Source organism: Anopheles merus, chromosome 2L (genome assembly GCF_017562075.2).
Source record: "Anopheles merus strain MAF chromosome 2L, AmerM5.1, whole genome shotgun sequence".
Taxonomy (NCBI): Eukaryota; Metazoa; Arthropoda; class Insecta; order Diptera; family Culicidae; genus Anopheles; species Anopheles merus.
The window spans coordinates 15,644,328-15,667,702 of record NC_054083.1 but is presented as its reverse complement, the minus strand read 5'-3'; the positions used below and the strand labels follow the sequence as shown (position 1 = coordinate 15,667,702).

Genomic DNA, 23,375 nt, shown 5'->3' with positions numbered 1-23,375 from the left:
ATATTATTTTTTCTCTTAACATTTTCTTATTCATTTTCTCCATTTTCTTTCTTAATAAACCTTTATTTTCATTATTTTGCCCAATTGCCATCTGTCATGCTGTGATGGCACTTGGCGCCCGACCCAACCTGCCATTCCACATCGTTCGCTTTCCCGTGTCGTTGTTTTGCTCGGTCGGTCGACGACGTTTTTCTTTTCAGGAAAAAAGGTGTGTGTGTAAAATCCAAACATAGAATTTCCCAGTCGCTACTGAAGGTGATAAAACAACTTGCTGCTCGGTTTGGGCGGCCTCGATTGAATCGGGCAATACAGAAGTGCAACTGTTTTCATCCCCATTCTGTCCCCCAAAGAAAGGCACACGATCCGCAGTAGTTTTCTTCCCGAACGGTAGGAGTGACCGTGGCAACCAGAGCGCCCAAAACATACCACAAGACTAAGAACCGCCCAGAACCCGATCGTTCCCACCTTCCCTCTAGTGTCGCGGTTGGGAAAGTGAATGGTTTAGTTTTTCTCCCGTAAATGAATCCCACCCGTTGTGGCAGGGGGAGGGACGGGAAAAGTGCACCGTCATATTCTATTTCGCATTAACCTGCCCTAGGAAGGCATATTATTATTCATAAATCACAGGCACACATACACACAAACATATAGGGCACCTCTTTGGTGGGCGGCCCTTCAATACCTTTCACCCCCTTCCATGCCATGTGCTGAGTGTGCTCTGAGCAACGGCAAGTTTTCCCGGAGTGAAAAAAGCCATTTTCCTGCCCACTAGACCCATTTGGCATGGTCGCGATAGAGCTTCTTTAGCATTCTGTTCTAGCAGCGGATCTTGTTTTATTGGCTCTGTTACCGAAGTTACAGCTGAAAAGTGGTGCCTTCTTTCCCTTTGTATTTATTATTTTTCCTGTTTTCTGTTACTACATCACCACCCCCTCGTTTTTCTCTCTTTCGCTTCAGCAGTGCGGAAAAGCTGAAACCAGACACACACACATACAAACAGATACATTTTACTCACAAAACGCCCATACGCACCGCCGGGAGGAGGCAAGCGGCCAGTCAGCCAGCCAGCCAGACAAACGAACAAACCGAAACCCTTGGCGTGCGACGCAAAGCAGCAAAGGGCAGCGCGCAAATACGTCACCTCATCATCATCATCATCATCTCGATCATCGCTCGGCATCAGCGGCAGCTGTAACTCTGGTCGGACCGTTACATTAAAATAGTGTGTTTTTGTTGCTAGTGAAAAGAGTCGTGCCGCCGCCGTCGTCGTCGTCGTCGTCGTCGTCCAGCCGCAAAAACAAAAAGCACACACCCGCGCGAAGCACTTGAAAACGCGAAGAAGAAGAAGAGAAAAGAGAAAAAAGGTACATCCATTGTGCAGTGTTTTGTTTCATGTGTGGTGTAAGGAGATAAGTAATGTGGTGTCTTTCATGCGTCTCTTCTCCAACTAATTCAGGTATTATTTGTTTTCATCTGTAATCTACTACTGTTTGCATTTCGTTTTAGAGCACCCCCTCCCCTTTCCCTCGTCCCAAAACCCTTGCTTTGTAGCTCCCATCACCAGTGTGTGTGTGTGTGTTGTGTGTCTGGTTACATCTTTCTTCTCAGCGCTCGCAATTGCGCGATGTCTTAATCATCGGATGAAATTCCTTCCCTATCGCATGCCGATGTTGTTAGTTCCCCCGTGTTTCAATCAGCCCACCACCACCCACCCCCCCGATCCCAGTGCTGCAGCTGCAGCTACAGTTTAGATTCCCTCTTTTCTCCTCCCCGGAAAGGAGCGAAACCTGCTTTGTCACCCTTTTCCTGCTTGTTTTGTTTAGTTTCATGTGTGTGTTTTAGAAGCTTAGCACTAGTCTGTGTCTCTGTTAGTTGTGTTTTCTTCGCCTCTAGCTTTCTCTATGCCTGCTTAGATAGGCAACACACTATGCAAACGCCATCCACACACACACACACCGAATGCATTTTGTCTCACCTTCGCAATGATTCCCTTTTGGGAGCTTAGTGTACAGGTGATAAGTGTGAATTGAAGTGTGTGTGTGTGTGTGTGTGATTTTCTTCAAGTGAGAAGAAACTTAAAAACCCGTAACCAGCAACAACAACAACAACACACACCCTTTTTATCGGTGTTTTCCCTACGAGAACAATGCCGTTCCGGGTTTGCCCGATGATACAAGGGGAAGGGAATCGAAGACGGCCGTCTCATGCGTGTTCCCGTTGTTGTTCGGTTGTGTAGTGCGTTCGAATGTTTCCATAGCAGCCGCCAGCATGGAATACACCACCCACTCGCGAACACGCACCCCACTCCACATTGCACGGGCAAACACACACCAACTAGACAGCATGATTGTGGGTGGGTGCTGGTGGGTGGTGCATTGTGGCGTTATGCTACGTCCATCCTAGAAGAGAAGCGGTACCATATGAATGCGTTTGCGTTGTGCGTCTCACAGAAACGTCCAGCTTTCAACGCGGCCGCATGGGTAGATGGTGAACCTTCCATTTATCTTCGTGGTGCGTGGTGCGTGGTGCCTCGTGGAGGATCAGAACGATGAGGCGATGGTGGTTATCCAGTCGGAACTGGATCAAACTCGCTCCAATTGCTTTTGGGAATGGGTTCTCGCGTTCCGCATTGATAGCAACACGCCCGAGACAACCAAGACGAGCGGCGTGTGTAAGTGTATTAGTGATGGGAAAAATGGATTCAGTTTGTTGGAATCGATTCCGGCTAGCTCCGAAGTTTTCTGAATTCGAATCCGGATAGTAGGTCCGGAATCAGTTTCCGAAATCGTCTCTGTAATCGGCTTCGGAATCGGCTTCGGAACCGGAATCGATTCTGGAGTCGAAATCGGCTCCGGAATCGGAATTGACTTCTAAACGGTGTCGGTTTCGACATCTGCATAAGAATAGACGTTTGGGTCCAATGATGTTAGGTATTAATAGCCGCAAAGAATCAAAACTTATTTGTAAACGATACATTCGTATACAGATTCTCGGACTGATTTTGCTTCTGAAACTTCTTATTCAAGAACTGATTATCATTCCGGAATTAAATTCATTTCTGGAGTCAATCTTGATTCTCTAACCGGGGCAAATTGCGCTTTCCAGGTCAATTACGATTTTAGAACCGATTCTGATTCCGGAGCCGATTCCGGAGTCGACTTCGAAATCGGCACCAGAGTCGACATCCAGAACTGGCTCCGGTTTTTACTCCGGAATCGGCCCCAGAGTCAACTCCGGAATTGTGCTAGAGTACGGAATCGGCTCCGGAATCGGAGTCGGTGGTGTTTGTGCTGCTTCTACATATCCGGTACATTTCCAAGACCTCTTGGGGTCCCGCCCCGCGGACATTAATTAGTAGATTGTCAAGCATTGGAGCCAAACTTGACGCTGGGAGTGAAGTTCTGTTTTGTTAAGTTAGACATTTTCGTAAAGTTGTTCCGATTAGTTGAACAATGAATCGAAGTTGCGGAGGGAAAATGTGTTTGCAATGTGTAATTTACAACCTTAGTTACGCAATTTAAATATAATTTCTGTTTTTTTTTTCTGACGCTCATGTAAGGGCTATAATAATTGAATTCATTGCAAATTAAAATTACTCATAAACACGAAAAAGTGCATACACACATGAATGCATAGATTTTTGTTGGTGAACATGTAACTAATTAGATTTACAAGGTTTTCCAGGGGCTCTCATAGTAGTTCACAGGAAGTGAACTTCATATGATGTAAATTGGACTCTATGGCACCCTATTTGGACAGGCTCCTTAGAATTTCCTATTGGATTTGTCCAATAAGTGTACTATAGAGTCCAATTCCCATTACATTAACCCTTTCACGACCAAGGGAAATATTTTTCTCTTGAACAAAACTCGTTATTGGGAGTTAAATTGTTATTTATTGATATTTTGTTGACATTACGTCAAAATAAAACATATGTCGATGATGGTAAATATATCTCTGAACGAATACAAAATAAAACAACTTTTTCGTAGGATTCTCTTACTTTATATTAACTAAGGAATTGTAATCTTATGGTCGCGAAAGAGTTAAGTTCATTTCACGGAAGAAAGAGTCAACAAAGTGTCCCATAGCTATGAGAACTCCTGCAAAACCCTGTAATAATGGTCATTTAGTCTTTAGAACTATCCTGTTAGAAACATTTTTTATCATCATATTATTGTTTTGGTCTTGTCAGCAAATATCTCAAATGCAAAAATGTTCTTCGAACGGACATTTTACTTTAGGGTTAATAATAGCTATTTAATCAATGGCAAAGACAAAGGGTTGTTGTACATAATTATGGTATTTTTTCTGAAATGATGATTTTGTTGTCACGTTTTTTTTTCTCTGAACATTATTTTGAAAATCTATTCGTACACCTATACGCTATAGGTTACCTGTACTTATTTAAAATCTGTATTTTAAAACCACTCCAAAGCATGATGCAAGATGTCGAGTCTAATTCTAGATGCCTGATAACATGTACACACACCATTGCTGTTATTCATGCTTTTTTTTCGTCTGTGAAATTGTTAAGTGTCCTTCACAATGCGTTTGTTGGCAGTAACAACACCTCCACTTCGCTGTATTCAACCGTTCATCCATCATCTTGCTATGTGGTGGTTCATTATCTGTATAATTTTTTGTTTGCCGTTGCTGTATGGTAGCTTCCTATCTGAAAATGGTATTTAGACAACAAAACACACACACTCATGGTTCTGATTAGGGAGACAATTTATAGTTCCCGAAGTTAGGGGTTTTGACAGTTTCATCCCTTTGAAGAAAACAGAAGCATATAAATATGATCTTTAATATGATTGGAATAGATTTAAATGTGTTAAAAAGAAGAAAGGGATAGGGACATAATTAGATTTTGCTTGTTTTTAAACCCTATCAGGGAAATTATACTCAGTTTTCAATGCTCGCTCTCGTTATGTGATAATCTCCTAATAACAACAACTATGTTCTTCCTCCACTGTATTTTCTGGTCGAAAGATGTGATAACAGATCATCATTATTATGCCTTTTCGTAGAACTGCCAACCTAAGACAACTGATGATGGATGAATGGTTTTATATAAAAACAAAGTATCCCTCTATCCAATCGCGTCACGCTGGGAATGAAAATGAAAGGAACATATTTTTGCCGGCGAATGTCCAACGGAACATTTGAATTCGTTCGTTAAACAGCTGTGTAGTGGTTTCGTTAAGAGAGAAAAACTGGACGAAACCCTAACGTCACCAACCTCGGGTTCCGCCGGGTCCGTTGTGTGTGCGTATGTGTACGAGCGCATACCGTACGTGTGTGTGCGCGTATTGGTGAAGCAGCAACAGCGCCTACTTTTTAGCTTCGAGAAAAAGCTCCACTCCCCGTGTTTGTCCAGTCTCGTCGTCGTCTTCGTCGTGTGTCAGTCGTCATCGTCAGTTTTAGTGTGTGGTGCTTACGTGAAAAGAAGCAAACTCTCCTCCTTCCAACTAAAGAAAAGGGTGCAACGAGTGAGTCAATTTTGTTCCTTGCGCGTGCAAATTTTGCCATCATCTCCGTTGTAGGTGAAGCACATACGGTACGACGAGTTTTCTGGTGTGTGATGCCGTGGCATTAGCTCTGCAACCCAGGGGCCGTGTGCGTGTCCCTCCCTCTATCGGTTTCGGTGGTTTGCTCTTGCTGGTTAGACCTTGAAGACAGCGGCGGCGGCCGACTTCCCCCTATCTCCTGTTGCCAGTTTCCCATTTGGAATTGGACACAAAACCCCCGGGCAAAGAGGGACCATTTTTCCCCCAACCAACAACCGAGCAGCCGTAGCAGAGCACACACACCTCAAGCACACACGCACAGTCGGTTTTCCGAGAAGCGCAACAGCGAAAAAGATTTTAATCTTAGCTTACTCATCTACTACCACACTTTTACCATCTCTTGCTAATTCGTCTGTGAACGTTTCTTCTTTCTTTCTTTCTTTTTCATGGAAATCATCATCTTGCTGCTGCTGCTGCTGCTGCTGCTACTTCCTCTCTCTTGCTCTGTGCGCTCCCCAACGCTCATCGATATGTGGTGTGTGCTGAAAATAAATCATCCCCGAACGCCGCGGATCATTGCCGTGTCTCGTCTGCCTTTGACCGCCGCTCCCTGTCGGCCGCCCTTCTTGACACACCCTTGCTGCGTGCGCGCTCGCCCGTCCACGGATGTTCCGCACCGATCGGGACGCAAACGGTGACCGACGGCGATCTGCAATGGGACCTTGCTGGACATCGCGGAAAATCACCGGATGTGTCGTTCTTCACCACCACCGTCATCATCATCGTCGCCTTCGCTTTGTGTGCACGAAAAAAAAACGTAACTTGCGGAATCGTTGGGGGGTGATGTGATGCCGATATTTCTTGCGCTCTGTGCATCCCTTTTCTTGACCCGCCGTCTCACCCGATCGCGAACGGGTCATCTTGGGCTCCTGTTACCGTATGTGTATGTGTGTGCGTACGTGGTGATCGTGTGCGCTTGTGTGTATGTGTGTGCATAACGTTCGTCCTGTGTGCGCGCGCTTTTACGCTGGTGATTGTACAAAAAACGTGTGTATGTGTGTGAAAACGGTCCACAAAAAAAAATTGTCTCATTATTCACATTCTTGTGAATACGACGCAATGGAAATCTACATAAAAAATACGGAAACATTATGCAAAATTAATGCTGCATGCAAAAAAAAAAAATGAAAAATTAACCGTCTCTCAATGGCCACACGACGGTGCGACACGAACGCGCGCCCGCGACATTCCGCGATCGCCATGATGATTGTCTCAAAATTCCACCGATGACGATATCGCTCCCTTCTTGCGCTCGCGTATGTGTGTGTGATGCTTCCGGTGCCATTGTGTGTATGGTGTACGCGTTTACGCCTATGGAAATTTTGAAATGCTACACTTGAACGGTGTATCTGTGTGTGTGTTGTGTGTGTGTGCGCGCGCGTGTGCGGCAAACGCCTTGTTGCCCGTCCTGTGTATTGGTCCGGTCGTGTGTGCGTTGTGTGCGTGTGGTTGGTTTCTTTGGTGTGGAAATTCGTCCCCTCCGGTCCGATAATCTTAATGAAACAACGACGCAACAATCTTTTTTTCTCTTTAAAACCATCATCCCATCGCGACACCATCATCTACGACCGTGTGCGTAAAACTGTGCGCCGTGCGGTTGTGTGTGATTGTGTGCGTGTGCGCGCGCCCTTCGTCAAACGGTTGCTTCGCTTGTAACGTCCGTGCCGTGTCTGTCTCGCTCTATCTCTGCTGCTCCCATCATACGCACGCATACACACTCAAACCCGTTGGCTCATCGTCGACGACGTCGACGCGCTCCCGCTCTGTTTGCCCGTGTTTTCTCTTTCCTTTGGGTGCGGATTTCGCTGCGTTTCGAACGTGTGTACTTCTTGCTTGGAATATTTTCGCGTCTTCCAACGACCCGCGTCCGGATTTGTGTTGGTGGTGGTGCTGGTGATACCCTTCTACCGTCGTCCGGGGCTATCTCTTGCGTGGCGTATCATCGTCATCGTCGACATCGTTCCTGCCGCTGGTCTGGTGCTGTCCGGTGTGTCCGTAAATCGTCTTTATTCCCGGCAACGGTTGCCGCCCGACGCGTGTGTTGGCGAATGGGTGAAATCAAATTTGTGTGACATCCACCAACACGCCACCATTGTGCCAACAACAAACACTGGCCGGAACCGCGTCCCGCAATTTGGACACATACGCACGCACACACCCGCAAACAACCAACAGAACCAATGGCTGCTATAAGGAAAAAGCTTGTGATCGTCGGCGATGGTGCCTGCGGTAAAACCTGTCTGCTGATCGTCTTCAGCAAGGATCAGTTCCCGGAGGTGTACGTGCCGACCGTGTTCGAAAACTACGTGGCCGACATCGAAGTCGACGGCAAGCAGGTGAGTCATACTACCCCAATTCCACCACCTACCTTCTGTGTTTGCTCCTTTCGTTGTTCGATACCCCCTTCAGCACGGACGGCGGGGGCTCATGTGATCGTTAGCAGCGGTGGGGGTCAGCTCGGGGAGTCTTAATGGGAACGATTTATCAGCTTTATTGTTGTGTGAGGTTCTCACACACTGCCACAGCTAAATTAATTGCTGTAAATTCAAGCTTTTCGTTCGTTTTTGGGGAAACGAAACTGCACAACAGCTCACTCCGATGTGGCTGAATTGTAGAAATCAAGGAGCTAATTTTTGATTATCTTGTAGCGAATGTTGGATTGGTTATCTACAGGGTGGGACAGGAAGAATTTGAAGTACTTTTCTATTAATTATGCCCTGAACTTGCATGTAATGCTTATTTGTTGCGTCAGTTGACCACAGTTTATTGCATAAAACAGTTCTTACACGATCTTTGTATAAAATGTACTCCAGCTACCGGATAGTGTTAATATTGTATCGCTCAATAGCGTTTATTGGCCTGTAAGTCTCGTGGTACAGTCGTCAACGTGAACTACTCAGTAACATTCCGTCATGGGTTCTAGCCTAGAATGGACCGTCCCCCCGCAGCAAGGATGGGCTATTCAGCTGCGTGGTTGATGAATTAAGTCTCAAAAGCCTGTATAGGCCGGCATATATCCGCGTTAGGATATTATGCCAAATAGAAGAAGGAGAAGTATCACACCAATCGATTTATTTTGGAATTGGTACTCAAAATCGATTTTTATTATATATAAACCTTTTAGTAAACCTAAAGTTTCAATGGTTTTGGCCAACGTCTCTATGCGAATCTAAAAGCTGCCCAACACCATGGATGCATCGTTACATTTAATATGTCGTTTTTAAGTTAAGTAGAAGCTAACCGCCGACCACAAAGAACATTTCCTTTAAACATGAAATTAACCATGTTTTATTGCTTACCTTTCTCATAAACCATTCAGTTTTATTTTCCACCAACAATATTGTTATAGGTAGCCCCCCATCAAATAGTGATACTTAACAACAGCATATATTATGTTTCGTTTGCATTAGAAGCAAACGGTTGAAATTATGCAGCTGCAGAGCAGAGTAGGGGGGAGGTTACATGATGTTTCCCCCTTTGCTATCCTTCGCCTATGTGCAAATTAAGAAGGCAAACGAACCTGCCACATCATACGCACACACACACACACACACACGCCTCATGTGCACACAGTAGTGGGGACAGCAATATTTCTGTGGGACACAAAACTCCATACGTTCGTTTAAAGTCGCCAGCAGAAGGAGCGGGATAGAAAGAGAGAGAGCCGGTGAGAGACGTCCCCATCATTCGTCTTTTCGTTGGAGGCCAAATAAACGCCTAGGAGCGCGGCATTTGGCGAAAGGAAAATGGCGAAAAGGGACGAAAGTTCATCCGCTGCTGTGGTGGCGGTCGTCCCCCGGCCTACCAGTAGTAGAGCAGAAAAGAAAAAGGCAGCAGCAACACAAGACACAAGAGCAGGGTGCGTTTTCGTATAAACAAACACCACTTGGCTGGCTAGCTGGCTGGGTCTGGGCCGGTTGGAACGTCGCACACATACCATGCCATGGGGGGATGGCAAGAACGTCGGTGGACCATGTCGTCGTCGTCCCCCTGGATGAAGTTATCCCCTCAAGGGTGTGTTTTATGCGAGCGTGCGGGGATCAAGAACACGATGGAGTAGCATTTTTGCTTGCCTTTGCTTTTCCTTTGCTGGCCCGAGCGCAGAAAAAGGGCAGAAGAGGAGCGCACACGTTAACATTAACCGCTTTCCGACGATCCAACAACACTCGATCTGCTGTTGCCGCCGGTACGAAGAAGCGCCTGTGTAACATTCATTTCGTTCTAAGAAATGTAAAACTATGTTGCACACACACTCTCTCTCTCTACGCTGGCAAATGTTGGAAAACAGTGTTAAAATATTTTGCTAACTAGGCACGCAGCTACCCGGGATTGAAGTCCGAGGCATTCAAATTGCCCATGCTTAGAACCAATTGATCTTCATAGCTCCTTCCTCTCCTTCGCAGACGCTTTGAAAACATCATCACCCCAACGGGGACGGGGCCATAACTTCTTCCCACCAGCCATCAGCATGCCGCAAAAAGTGTGCACCCCTTTTCCCTCTTACTCCTCGAGACGAGGCACGCGAGAGTGAGAGTTTTATGGAGTTTTTATGATGGAACGGCGTCGGAGCAAGAATAGCACAACGCAGACGACGCGCGCACACCGCGATCCACACATGTCTGTCCACACTTGGCCTCGTTAGCGGGTGCTTGCTTTGGTTGGGGAGGCCCCCATGATGCTAAAGTGCGGAAAAGACTCTCTTCCTGTTTGCTGCTTCGGCCATGCTGGCTGGCTGCATATTCTTCGACGCTCACAAGCTCTGCTGGCTCGTGTGATGATCGCGAAAGGATCATGGAAAGTAGAAGTGTTCTTTTGTGAGGAAGGAACACACTCGAGCACTGGGTTTTGTTAGGAGATTATTAACATTTACAAGGAACCTGTTATTGCTGCATGGTTTGCTGCTGCGGTTTGCAATTCTGGCAAAATTGAAGATAGTTTGCACATCCCGTAGCAGTTTGCAACCAATTTGATTGTTATGTGATCAGCTTTGGTGCATAAAACATGTACTACATTTTATTGTTCTATTAAATTAGGGTTTACAATTGGAACATGGTAGATATATCTTGTTAAATGTTTTCTATTTTATTGTCAATATTTTAATGTTTCATATTTTCGAGCTCTCCGGTCGGGGGTGAGCTACTGGAAGAGTAAAAGGCTCATCCAAAAAAATACTCAACATCGTGTGTCGCGGCGTTTCCCTTTCCTTTTTTCCGGTCACTCGATGGGAGGCGTTGTATTGTAAACCTCATTTTGGCCAAAACTTTTAATGGCGAACGTTTTGTGTTGGTTCTTTTCCTTTTGTTTTGCGCAAGACACGGCGGACGCGTTCCCCTTGTCGAGAGTTAGTTCAACTTACTAATTAAAGTTGTGTACTGTTGTCTTTTCTTGTGCCGTCTGTTTTATCACCATTTCGTTTTTCCTCTGTTTGTGGCCCGTTTCTTTAGCCACATAGTTTCCTGTTCAATTCCGGATTTTTCCAGTTGTGGCTTTGTTTTATTTCGGTTGATTCCGTGCTGCTCCAATGGTTGAATCAATTTTTTTTTATTGTTGTGATGCAGCAAAAAAAGTTTTTTTTAGTTATCAAATGCTACATATATTTCAAATGCTATATGATGAATACAAAATGTACAAAGCCAGGAAACTAATTAACAAACAATCTCTTACAATATTCTTGCTGTGTTGTGTTTATCAAACAATCGGTTATCCATCAATGACTTTATCAATGCTGCATAAACAACGATTTCATAACAAAAAGTTCGTTCATTCGTCTTAATTGCAAAACGGACTGAGGCATGCATTCTAATTTCGACTTAAATTGCTCATCAATTTTAAAGCTCTATTTGGAATGGCTTCCGTTCTATTTTTTGTGCCGTGATGATGAATCGTCTGGAATGGAATGTCCGTGCGTGGATTGCTTTTTGTTATTGTTGTTCTTGGCAGCTGGCCAAGAGATTGAACGGATTTGATGGCTTTGATCTGCTCGCACAAATTTACTTCAGAAATCATCCCTCCACCATTTTACACTGTAGCTGTTTGCTTTGTATATCGCGATTTTGCGATGAACATTTTTGTACGTATTATATACCGGCATATAATATTCCACGATTTTTTCCGTGACGAAACATAATTTATAAAATGCGCAACAGCCGGCCAATTCATCGATCATCATGTAGCCGTGTGGTGTGCATACCTTCCAAAAGCATACCACCGTGTAGCTAAACCGACACAAACACACGCAAAAGGAGCACACCAACCGACCGACACATGCCTACCGGACACCATCTCTCCCGATGGCCATTTTATCCCAAATGCACAAACAACGACCACAAGCGGCTGCTGCTGCTGCGGCTCTGGACCGCACGCGCGCGCACGCCCGTTTTGCGCTCGCTCATGGTCAATATTTATATGATTGAAACGCAAAATTTCAAACTCTCACCACACATTGCTGCATGCATTCCGTTGGTCGAAGGAGGAGATGGGGGTTAGCGGGAGAAATATGGTCGAGAGCGCACGGTATGTGTGGTTCTTATTTAAATGGTTTGTTGGCTTTGCTTTGCTGCAGCAACGCGTTCTTGTACGATCAGTCACCACCACCATCCACACTGCCCTTTTTCAGACGTCGATTTGTTGCACTCAAAAATCGCGAATACCTGCGAATCCTGTTGCCTGCCGTGTGTGTTGCGTGTTCGCGCGCCATGTTCCTCTGTGTCAGGCGTCAATCAAAATCGGGTTTTCCAAATCTCCCCGCCACGCGCTGCTTACCCTCCATGGCTCTTTGGCTAGAACTACGCGGGGCCACCATGGTCTTCAGACGTTTCCCCAGCAAAGCCATTCCCCATTCTACTTTGAGCATACATCTCGGCGTCTCCACCAAACGAAATGAGATGAGTGTAGAGTGGAGGACCACATGACACAAAATGCCGTTTTCAGATCATTTGTCTTCTTTAAAAATACGCTACAAACGGTGCTATGAAATATTTCATAATTTATAAAATTTCTTTCTAAAATTTGAAGATTTAAAATAAAATTTTACACTACTTTCCGGTTCGTTCAGTTCAATGTGAACAGTATTATTCAAAACTTCCAAGATGTTTTTCAACAGCTGTCATTTTTTGTGACAGCTGGGCTGTTGAAAAAAACCTCTTGCAATTGTTGAATAATGACGTTCACATTAGAAACTGATCCGGAAAACAGTGTAATAAGCAAACGGAGTCAGTTTCATTCAGTGTTTTATGAATTGCAAAACCATTTTTAAGTAAAACAAATGAGGACATATGGCCTAAGTTGCCGGTCCTATTGTTTATAGAGGTTGGTGACTAAAACCACCAGTTGCGGACTAGCTTTAAGAGGGCCTAGGAAGCTGGACTCTGAAGCCGAACCGCATATAACCTCGCAAAGAGAAGAAGAAGAAGAGAAGTAAAACACATAAAAAAATGCAACTAAAAAGAACACCACAAAAGGTCTCTTTACTTGAGCATAGCAGTCAAGTAAGATATTTGGAGCTTTTTTCAAACCTTCCACTGCAAGCAACAGACGGGGAAGGTTTGCTCTCCTCATGTTGCAAATTGTTGAAATTCCTATGCCATTAGGTCACCGCGATTTCTTTATAAGGGAGCCTTACGACGCGGAAACGATCGTTTGCTTTTTTGCTTCCCTTTATTTTACCTCTTTTCAACTCTTCTCGACATTCACATTATACAGTTAGCAATATCGAGAAGCGGTAACAACTCAGGTAGAGGGAGTATCACTTTCGATGATCATTATTTCCCATAAAGAGACTGACCTTTTAACGATCAAGCCATGCAGTGGTAGTAGCTAGCAAACATCGTCGGATAATTGGAGCTTTTTTGGAGCTTCATCAAATTTCTCTCTCAGCTGTTTTCTTTGTTATTATTACTACCGCTGCTTTTGTTTTGATTCCTAAACGCGCGCCTCGGCGTAGAACCTGAAAATTGATCCAATGTCTCATTAGTTTAGCAAGAAGCGCAAGCCAGCCAGCAGCAAACGATAATTGTTCGGGAAGGAATTAAGAAGCTTGCTACCCTTTGGGACCCGGTCAGTGGTACGCGAAATCTCAATCACTTCAGAAGAGCATTAAATAATCGCTCGCTGCCCGTTCGCTGTGACCACCACCCTAAGCACACACGTGGAGCATATTCTTTTCTGCGCGTTGTGTTGGATTGGTGCGGCTTTTGCTAATATGATTTGCTTCCATTTTATAGATGGTCGGTCTTTCTCACGTGTACTATTTTTAGCCTGACTCTGACGAACCTGTGGTGTTTCCGTTGAGAGACGCGGAGGATGGCAGCCCCCGGAGCAGCAGCAGAGCATGTCTGTCAATTCTCCATGACGTTGTTGCTGAATGTTCCATTTTTGATTCAGGAGTTTCGGATGATTCGAACCGAACCTTCTATCCATTCGAACATTCTGTATTCTGGCTGGAATGTTTTTGGACACTATCCGGCGTCGGGATGTACGCGTGTTAACCCTTTTATGGACGTTGCTAAAGGGATCAATCGAAGCGAAGGTTGTGAAAGGTGAATGCCATAGGGCGGCACCGTAAGGATTTACCATATTTCTATTTCTGGGACTGTATTAAAATAAATCGTCCTCCTAATAATAGAAAAAGAGAGAAAGGATACGTGGACTTGAAAATTGCAACATTTTGCGAACCCTTTGCGAATGTTCTCGAAAAGGTAGAATAGTAGGTACTTCACACAAACACACACTCACGCAAGATATATTAATCATATATTAGAGTTTAAAAAAAGTGCTTTTGAAGATTGAATCATGTACACAAAGTACTCACATAGCTCATTTACAATATACGATCGTATCCAGTTGCCCTTTCGGCTCTTTTAGTGGGATGTGGTGCTGAAACGGATGATGTCAGCTTTATTTTACGGAGGTTAGAAGATGAGAACTGACCCTGACAGGCGGCGCGCTCTCTACACCTTGCTTCTTTTTTTCGTACGCGTCGAGACGAACGGTCGATGCAAAAGGTGAATAATAAAACTCCCTCCATTTTATAGTTGTTAGGGAAAGCTTCACATATCGCTGCCATCGCCAACCGGATTACATTGTCCGGGTTTGCTTGCTGGATATGCAACGACCGGCGGCGGGCGGGGTGATGCTGTGCTTCAACTCGGATCGATTATTCAGCGGCAATTTACATACACACAGACTGGAATAGTGTGAGAGATTTATATCTATAAGCTGCCGTTGATATGCTTCTCGAGAGCTGTATCAGTTTGATTTGATGGGTGAGAGCTTAGAAAATTAAAAAAAAAATATATTATCGTTTTTTAAGGTAATGGAGGTGCTTTTAAAAGCGCTGCTCGTACAGTTCCCATAGCATTAGACTTCTGATAAATTTGAATGATGCTACATAAAATTTTTACTCTTAGAATTAGATGTCATTCATCAATATATTTTGAAGTTTCATAATTGTTAGCCAGCTGAGCCACTTTTTTTTGCAAGCTAATTCAAAGAAGATATTTTTCAGGTTGATGTATACATCCTGTTGCACTTGAATTTTATTTATTTTGAACCCGACTAGAGCATGCCTTATTATTGCCCTCATTCAGGGTCAATGATGTGTGGTACGCCTTGCTCCTCACTTCATCCAACCACGTGTTACAATAGTGGTTGAAGCTCGGAATCGTTCCTATCCGATTTCGTTTTCGTAATCAATTCCGAAGCCGATTCTCATGCTGGAATCGATTCTGATTCCGGTACCGATACCGGAGTTGACTCCGGAATCGATTCTGGATCCAATTCCGGAGCTGACTTCATAATCGATTCCGGAATTAGAATCGGCTCCGGAATCGGAATCGACCTGGGAATCGTAATTTGCTCTGGAAACGAAACGCGTCTGGTAACTCCATAATTGGAATGAGAATCAGTTCTTGAATTGAAATAATAAGTTTCAGAAGCGAAAACAGTCTGGAAATCTCCATGAGAATTGATCGCTTACAGTTAAATGTTGATTCTTTGCGCCTATCAATACGTAGTATCATTGGACCTAAACGTCTATGGTTTTGAAGATGCCGAAACCGATTCTGATTTCGAAGCCAATTCTAATTTCTGAAACCAATTGCGATTCTGAAGCCGATTCCGGACCTACTATCCGAAATCGATTCCGACGAAAACTTCATTTTTCTCATCACTAGTTAGCACTAGTTAGTACAAGAATTCCGCTTTGCACAATGTTTTCTTCATAACATTTTGTTAAATTTATTTTCAAATCAATCGAATATAAGTTGGCTATAAAAGAAATATAGAAAACGATATATTTGTCTCAATTGTTTTACTAGTTCATAGGAAGGCGTGGCAAAATTGTATGCTTCAACGTATTGTTCCTGGTGATAACGTTATACACACAAATTCCAGTATTGTTAAAATGCAACCAATAATATTTAAAGTTTAATTATTCTAAAAACAACTCTTAAATATTTATTGTTAGAGAAAATCGTAGCCGGCCCGTTCTTACATTGATTTCTCGGGACCCTACTTCCAACTTCTACCTGATCTGATTCTTCTCTTACGATATTCTCTCTTATCAAGGATTAATATTTAAAAGCCAACTCAGATCATGATTATGAACTAGAGAAACTCCATTATGCATTCTGTCAGCAATTAATTGTACAATTGCTTAATTTGTGTTTCCTTTCACTTGTTTGTCATGTTCATCATGTTCCCCATGTTGCCGTTGTTGTTTTTTCTTCGGTGCATTGTCTGCAAGCTGCAGCAACTCGTTATAACAATTTGCCTTTGCATTGTACTGTTCGGTTGAACAAATGAAACGGAAAACATGCCTTTGGGGGAGGCACTATTGCCGACATCATTGGTTTTGGGGCTCGTCGTCTCTCTTTCACTCGCATTGCCGCAAAGACCCTTATAATGCTGTGGCTTAATTTTGCAATGCGATGAGAGGCTCACACCAGAGCGAAGCAGTGGGCAGCAGCAGCAGTCAGTAGCAACAGCGAACAGCAGCGCAATATACTAGAAGCCGGAAACAATTCTGCAATTAGTCATTGGTTGGTAAAAAGTTGTATCGCTCTTTCTCCATTGTCTCGGCCCCACGGGTCCTTGGACTATGATGATGATGAGATGGTGACCGCTTGAGGGTGAGAGAGCAATATACAATATATACAATCAACCGAACTTCTCGCCCCCATCGCAGAGCACCCTTTGAAGTGGCAGGGAAAGTCCGCGCATAACATTCCTCATCCTCCTCTCCCCCAAGCTATTGTGCAATGCAGCTCTTCATTCAGGTCATGCATTTTCTTGGAATGGGTACTACTGTCACCGAGGCCGTAGACGCAAGCCCAAGCGCGCGCTAGAGTAACAATCCCGCGGGACAGAGGCGGCAGCTGCTACAGCTAAGGTTTCTGTCCGATTCTAGAAAACTGTCGCTTATGGGGACGACGATTCCCTCCTCCCCATCCTTGGGAATGATAAGAAATCTGGTAGTGGAGGTATAACACAAAAAAAAATCCTCCACTCCCTTCGAATACACCACAGTGTATCATCTCTAACATCAGCGCAACATTGCCACCAATACACAGACACACATGCTGCTCAGACGAATGGTATCTCCTCCTCGTGCCTTCAGCTCATCGTACGCGGATAACGCACGCAAACCTTCGCTTCTTATCGCTACCCAATCCAGAGTGAGAGAGGCGCGCATCCTTTCCCACATCTCTTCAGCCGTCACACTCCAGCTTAGAGCCTCTATGACCACCCGTGCGTTGCCACGTTTTTCTTCCCCCCTCCCCAGCCGAACTCTGTACTGTGCTGTAGTAGGTGTAAGGTGTGAAGAATTTATATCACTGCAGCAGGCGGCGACGGCGACGGCGACGAAGACAACAGCAGCAGCATCGACATTCGCGCTGCGGGTGCGCACACGGACGATTCACTGATAAGAGAAAACTCACCGATAACTTTCGTCGTATCAAACGCACACACACATACAGACACACCACCCTCTAATGTTGTCTCATGGCGGGGGTGGCAGAGGGAAAGCGGCGGGGGGCGGCAGGGTGGTTCACACCAACATATTTGTTTGGTGTGCTGCTCTCGCCTCGCGCCCGGTACTGCTGGTGGTGTGCTTTTCTCTTTTTCCACGTCTCCATTCTATCGTGCAGGGCCTCTCTCTCTCTCCATCCCCATCCCCACACACCTACCACATCCACCTGACGTCTTCTGACCTCTGTTAAGTAGGGCTGATGTGAGGGGGCAGCAGGGAGGAGCTATATTATTGGGTGGCCAACCCTTCGGCGGAGAGATATCGAATTAGTGGCGAATGAGGGCGAAAGACAAATTCCTCCTCCTGCTCCTCCACCTCCTTTTCGCCGCTCGGTGGTGGTTAGGTCGTCGCGTATATATGGGTTTGGGAAACTTCGAGGCAAAAAAAAAACAGTGCTTACTCGCGCCCGGCGTAGCCTACTACTGCCTACCATCACCTGGAGAGAGGAACTATTGGGGTATATCACCTTTTTGTAAGTGTGTATGTATATGCGTGCGTCTGTGTGTGTGTGTATGTGATGGTGGAAGTTTTGGTGTCAGAGAAAAGGGCAACCTCGTCTCGCCAGTTTCTTCACCACACTCCGCCGCTCGGTTTTCCGCTGGCTGGTAACTAAAAGTTACCAGGGGGAGGAACTGCTAAAGGTGGGGTAACGCTCCCTCGGCATCGTCAATAACGCTAATTTTGCTTTTCACCTATCACGAGACACACACACACACACACACCAAGGTTTGAGGAGGAAAGAAAAAGCTAAAAACTTCATTGGATTGTGACAATTTACTTAACGCTCCAAAAACCTCCCGAGAGAGATAGAGAGCAAAAGGCTTCAGAAAAATGGGATCGAAAATTAACTTACCAAGTCGAATTTCGAGAATCTCTCAGATTGGCGGTGTGTTGTCCTTTGCACTTTTTCGTTTTCGTTTGGTAGGGCCTTAACACTATCGCTATTTTTCCTCATCGTGTTACTGTGCTGGTCCCCATAAAAAGGTTGGTTAGGTTCATTCAAATAATCAGAAGAAATCAGCCAATCTTAGGTAGCAAGCGGCTCGGTGTCAAATGCATTTCTTTCCGCTTTCGCTAACACACACACACACACACACACACACACACACACACACACACACACACACACACACACACACACACACACACACACACACACACACACACACACACACACACACACACACACACACACACACACACACACACACACACACACACACACACACACACACACACACACACACACACACACACACACATACATCCGTGTTCGATATCTCCTTCGCTGCTCTGCTCAGGTTGCACTTCCATCCAACAATGTTATGATACTTATTTCGTGATCGTCATGATCATCACGACGGCTCCTCCAACCCTCCGGAGTAATCAAACCGCTTTTGAAGGGCTTTGGAATGTGACAGTCCAACAGTTGTGTTTTAAAGCGGAAACAAATATGCAAAAGGGAAGATGATACGTGCGTTGTGACTTTCGCAGGCATTGATTAATAGAAAACAGAGTTTGATACGATAATTGCTCTCAGATGAATTTCCAGTGCTACCCCTTCAGTATCAATAAAAATATAATATTTTATTTTCATCTCTATAATGTGCCGAATTTCCCTTATTAATTTTTTATGACAATCATACATATTACAATCACACAACAGACTTGGAATATAATTCTAATGGTCTTTTTTCTCTCTACTTACTTTTCTATATTTCAGGTTGAGCTGGCACTATGGGATACGGCCGGGCAAGAAGATTACGACAGACTGAGGCCGCTGAGCTACCCAGACACCGATGTTATTCTCATGTGCTTCTCTGTCGATTCACCCGACTCGCTGGAGAACATCCCCGAAAAATGGACCCCTGAGGTAAATATGAGATGGCTTTCAGAACACGCGAAGCTTGAAAAGCTCACAGCAGCTCGTAATTTAAATCCATCCCCAAAGTCAGATGCCACAAAAAAAGAGCAGAATTAAATTTAAATTTTCTTGTATGGTTGTTATTTGGCCATTCTCGGCAATTTAGTACGCGCATAGCTGCAACGCACACACACACTGCTCGGTGAGCTTGTTTGCTTTAGCGTGTTTTGTTATCAGTAAACAATTTCCTCTGCGTACGCGGCGAATGAGCAGAGCGGATTCGCCATGACTCACACGCAATCTCAGCAGCTGCGAAGCATGGCGCACGATTCGAGGCGATCATGAGTGAATGAATCATCATTCTATCGGTCTCAAATCAAGCTTGGGGTACTGATGTTTTAGGAAGGAGGAGGGTACACTGTAAACTGGTTGATGTTCAACTTTTGGTGGCATCGCCAAATGAGCATTCGTTCCCGAATGCGTGTATTTAATTAGTTTAAAACTAGTGCAATACGATGTATTACTATGTAGAAAGCGGTAAAACAATATTGATGTTTTTCTTTTTTCTCTTTTTATGTATAGGTAAAACATTTCTGTCCTAATGTACCCATCATCTTAGTCGGCAACAAAAAAGATCTCAGAAATGACCCACACACAATAAAGGTTTGTATATATTCCTGGCTGCAACTCTCAGCTCCATCCCCTATCACACGTGAACTGTGCGCTAACCGATATCTTTTTTTTATCTAATCCTCTTCTCGCAAACCCCACAATGTATCCACTCTCCCCACACTCTCGAACACCGATTCACATCCGGCTGTGCTGCAGGAATTGGCTAAAATGAAGCAGGAGCCCGTCAAGCCACAGGAGGGACGTGCGATGGCCGAAAAAATAAATGCTTTCGCTTATTTAGAGTGTTCGGCCAAATCGAAGGAGGGCGTGCGTGAAGTTTTCGAGACTGCTACGAGAGCAGCGTTACAGGTGAAAAAGAAGAAGAAGAGTAAATGTGTTCTGCTCTAAAAGAGCAAAGCCAGCATTGTGCTCCCTATTGCGATGGTGTTTGCGATGGTGGAAAAAAAAAACACTACTGAGCCTGTTGAGTAAAGCGAATCGTAAGAGAGGGAGAGCAGACAAGCGACCGAAGAGAGCAGAAAGCGATGCAAACAACGGGAAGCTGCAAGTAGAAGAGCGCAGCATCAGCGTGTGTGTGGTGGAGATGTGGAGGATCGAGAACGGCAGTGGTAGTAGATAGATGGCCCGAGTGGCGCTATAACATTAATCGTTTTGGGAATGGCAAAAGGAAAGTGAAGACGCTAATTCGTAGGTAAAAGCGCCACATCATTACACGCAACAGCAGAAGCCTCAGAGATCGAAGAAAAGAATCCTTTTTTTAGAATGAAAAGAAACATCTTTCGACCACCTTTCACACAAAGCAGACCAAAAAAGGAGAAAAAATGAAGATAAAAAAAACAACAAAAGGATAGAACACATACCAATTCAATGCCAGGGATTACAGCCAGGGATTACAAGAAGCCTAGACGGGAGACGGAAAGAGGAGGGAACAGCAGGCAACAGTGAACGTGAACACTAGCTGCGAATAGATCTACTTGGGTGAGTGATGCGCGTCACCTCAGCTCCTTTTTTGTGGTGTGTGAAGAACTACTACTAGAGTTTTCTGCATGCTGGAGAACGTAGCGTAGTCACCGAACGCCTTTTTTAATGTGTGTGTACCTAGCGTAACGCATGCCATGATGATGAAAATGATGATGGAAGAGAATAGAGGATGTGTAAGGCAAAAACTTTTCACCCGATACCGCCCCCACCCCCGCAAGGGAGGGTTGTTTTGTTATGCAAAAGCAAAAGGAACTGCAGCGTGTTTGCTCTGTTAGGGAATCATTTTACAACAGAACCCAACTAAACACAAAAAAACTTTGTATGCAATGGTGTGTGGACGCAATCAAATCGTCCAACAATCACATGGTGCCGTTGTGTAGTGCACGTATTTTGAAGTGCGGGCCCTATTCGACGGGCCTTGGTTAGAATGTCTGCAGAAGTAGGAAGAGGTCAAGCATCCACATTCGCGCACACCACTGCCCTAGAAAGGTAGTGGAGAAAAGTACGGATAGTTTCTTCAAACGTTCATGTTTCTCATATTTGGTCCCATTTTTCCTGTTTTTATCTACACAACACACACACACACCTTCTTAGATACATACATACATGCATATATAAGATGGCATCTACTAGATGTGGTTTTTTTATTATTAACTATTCGGTAAGCGATTAAGTAAATGAGTTGAGTATGCAAAAATCAACAAAAACAACACAAAAAAAACACTTATACGGGATAAAAGCAAAACGTTTCGTAACAAAAGCATGAACGACAGAGAAAGCTAGCGCTCATCACAGTCGGAATAGGAGTTTAATTGAAAGGAAGCAAACCACTCCCACACACACACAAACCCCTATATATAGAACGTATAATGCAGAAAGGAAGGTTAAGCAGAGATAACACACTCTTATTTTAATAGCCCCAGGAGTGTATGATTCGTTCGTTCGCGATGGCATATTTTTGCTAAAATATCCGAGCAAAAGTTTAAACACACACACACACACACGTCGACAACACCCATCCATGTAGAATGAGATTATGATCAAAAGTACCAAGCCCGGAGAGAAAGGTAAATCAGGCAAATTTAGTTTGACTTGATTTGTAAGCGAGAAGAAGAAAAAAAAACCCTATTGTAACATCTTTGTCGTGTGCATCTTCTCTGCTTTCGATGTTTTAAACAGTCGACCGGGCTTGAATGGAGGCAACATAGCAGACCACCAGAGAAGGATAAAAACCACGCATTACTGTAAACCACGAGCACCTCCTAGCCCCGCGGATCATGAACTCGAAGGCGGCAAAAGGCAGGAAGGAAGTGAATCGGATATTTGGAATCGAATTGTATTCGGTGTGTTTTATATTTAAATCACACTCTCCCTTGTAGCGTAAGTGGGAAAGAATGCGCCCATCGCCGGAAACGCTACACATTGTTTTGGCAAAGCAGAACTAGCAGGAGAAGTGTTGGTGTGTGTGTGTGTTTTTGAAATGGAAAAAAGTCGCGGGATCGCGCCATGGGATCGCGTTGGAATCGTTTAGTAACGATGATGATTGCAAAACAAAACAAAAAAAACAAACAGACACAAATTGAAGTGCATATGCAAAATGAAACACGAAGCATGATGAAAACGGATCGGATCTAGGATAGTAATAGGGTAACACAAATTAGCGCGGAAGAGAGATAGCGAGAGAGAGAGAAAGAGAAGGAGAGGAAGAGTCAGAATTTTAAAAAAGAAAGCAGAATAATAAATTCTAACCAATGATAAAAATGAAACCAAACACATACAACACAACATCAATCCGATAATCTTCGTATGAAACATAGCGCGGGGGGGGGGGTAATACTGGTGATGGTGGTAGAGGTTGGTGGAGGTAAATGTAGTGATGGCCGCGGTAATTGTTGATAAGATTGTTGAACACATGTTATTTTGTAATACGGAGGAGAAATGGGAAACAACTGTGTCCAACCGTAAACTGTACCACAACTTCTCCATGTGGACGGATGTCTACAGTGTTCTCAAGGATCATATCATATCCCGGATCAGTTTTGCATGCGTTGAATGGATGTGTTGTTTTGTAATGCGAGTTCCCCGAGAGGTGTCATTGCGTCGGAGCCTTCTGCTGACAAGGAAACAGTGAACAGGTGAGTAAAAGTTGTAAGTAGCCCCGTGCACGTACAGAACGCAACATACTGATCGACTTCGTATTATGTTTACTGTTTTTTTATTTTCTTTTTAGAAGCGAAACGCCTTGTATTTCAACAAAATGCTGTGAAAGAACTGCATTGTTTGGTCGTTAAGG

At 44.4% G+C, this 23,375-nt stretch overlaps 1 protein-coding gene across 7 annotated transcripts; it reads left to right on the top strand.

The window, feature by feature from the left end:
* Positions 1-109: 109 nt before the first annotated feature.
* On the top strand, positions 110-22,842 carry LOC121594850 (ras-like GTP-binding protein Rho1). 7 transcript variants are annotated; one of them, XM_041918571.1, is made up of 6 exons: positions 110-208; positions 961-1,456; positions 7,749-7,909; positions 19,328-19,477; positions 20,051-20,131; positions 20,297-22,842. In XM_041918571.1, the coding sequence occupies exons 2-6, from the start codon at positions 1,417-1,419 to the stop codon at positions 20,486-20,488; spliced, it is 624 nt and encodes a 207-aa protein (XP_041774505.1). In that variant the 5' UTR covers positions 110-208; positions 961-1,416; the 3' UTR covers positions 20,489-22,842. The 7 variants fall into 7 exon arrangements, with proteins under 7 accessions (XP_041774505.1, XP_041774511.1, XP_041774506.1 ...); XM_041918577.1 differs by having other exon boundaries at positions 111-208; positions 961-1,364; XM_041918572.1 differs by having other exon boundaries at positions 127-208; positions 958-1,456.
* Positions 22,843-23,375: the final 533 nt, after the last annotated feature.

What these genes read in the sequence shown, in the direction of transcription:
- LOC121594850 (XM_041918571.1), top strand. Translation starts at nt 1,417, where the DNA reads ATGTGGTGTCTTTCATGCGTCTCTTCTCCAACTAATTCAG. An exon ending in CCGAAAAATGGACCCCTGAG is followed by an intron (nt 19,478 to 20,050) that starts GTAAATATGAGA and finishes TTTTATGTATAG; the next exon opens with GTAAAACATTTCTGTCCTAA. An exon ending in ATGACCCACACACAATAAAG is followed by an intron (nt 20,132 to 20,296) that starts GTTTGTATATAT and finishes GCTGTGCTGCAG; the next exon opens with GAATTGGCTAAAATGAAGCA.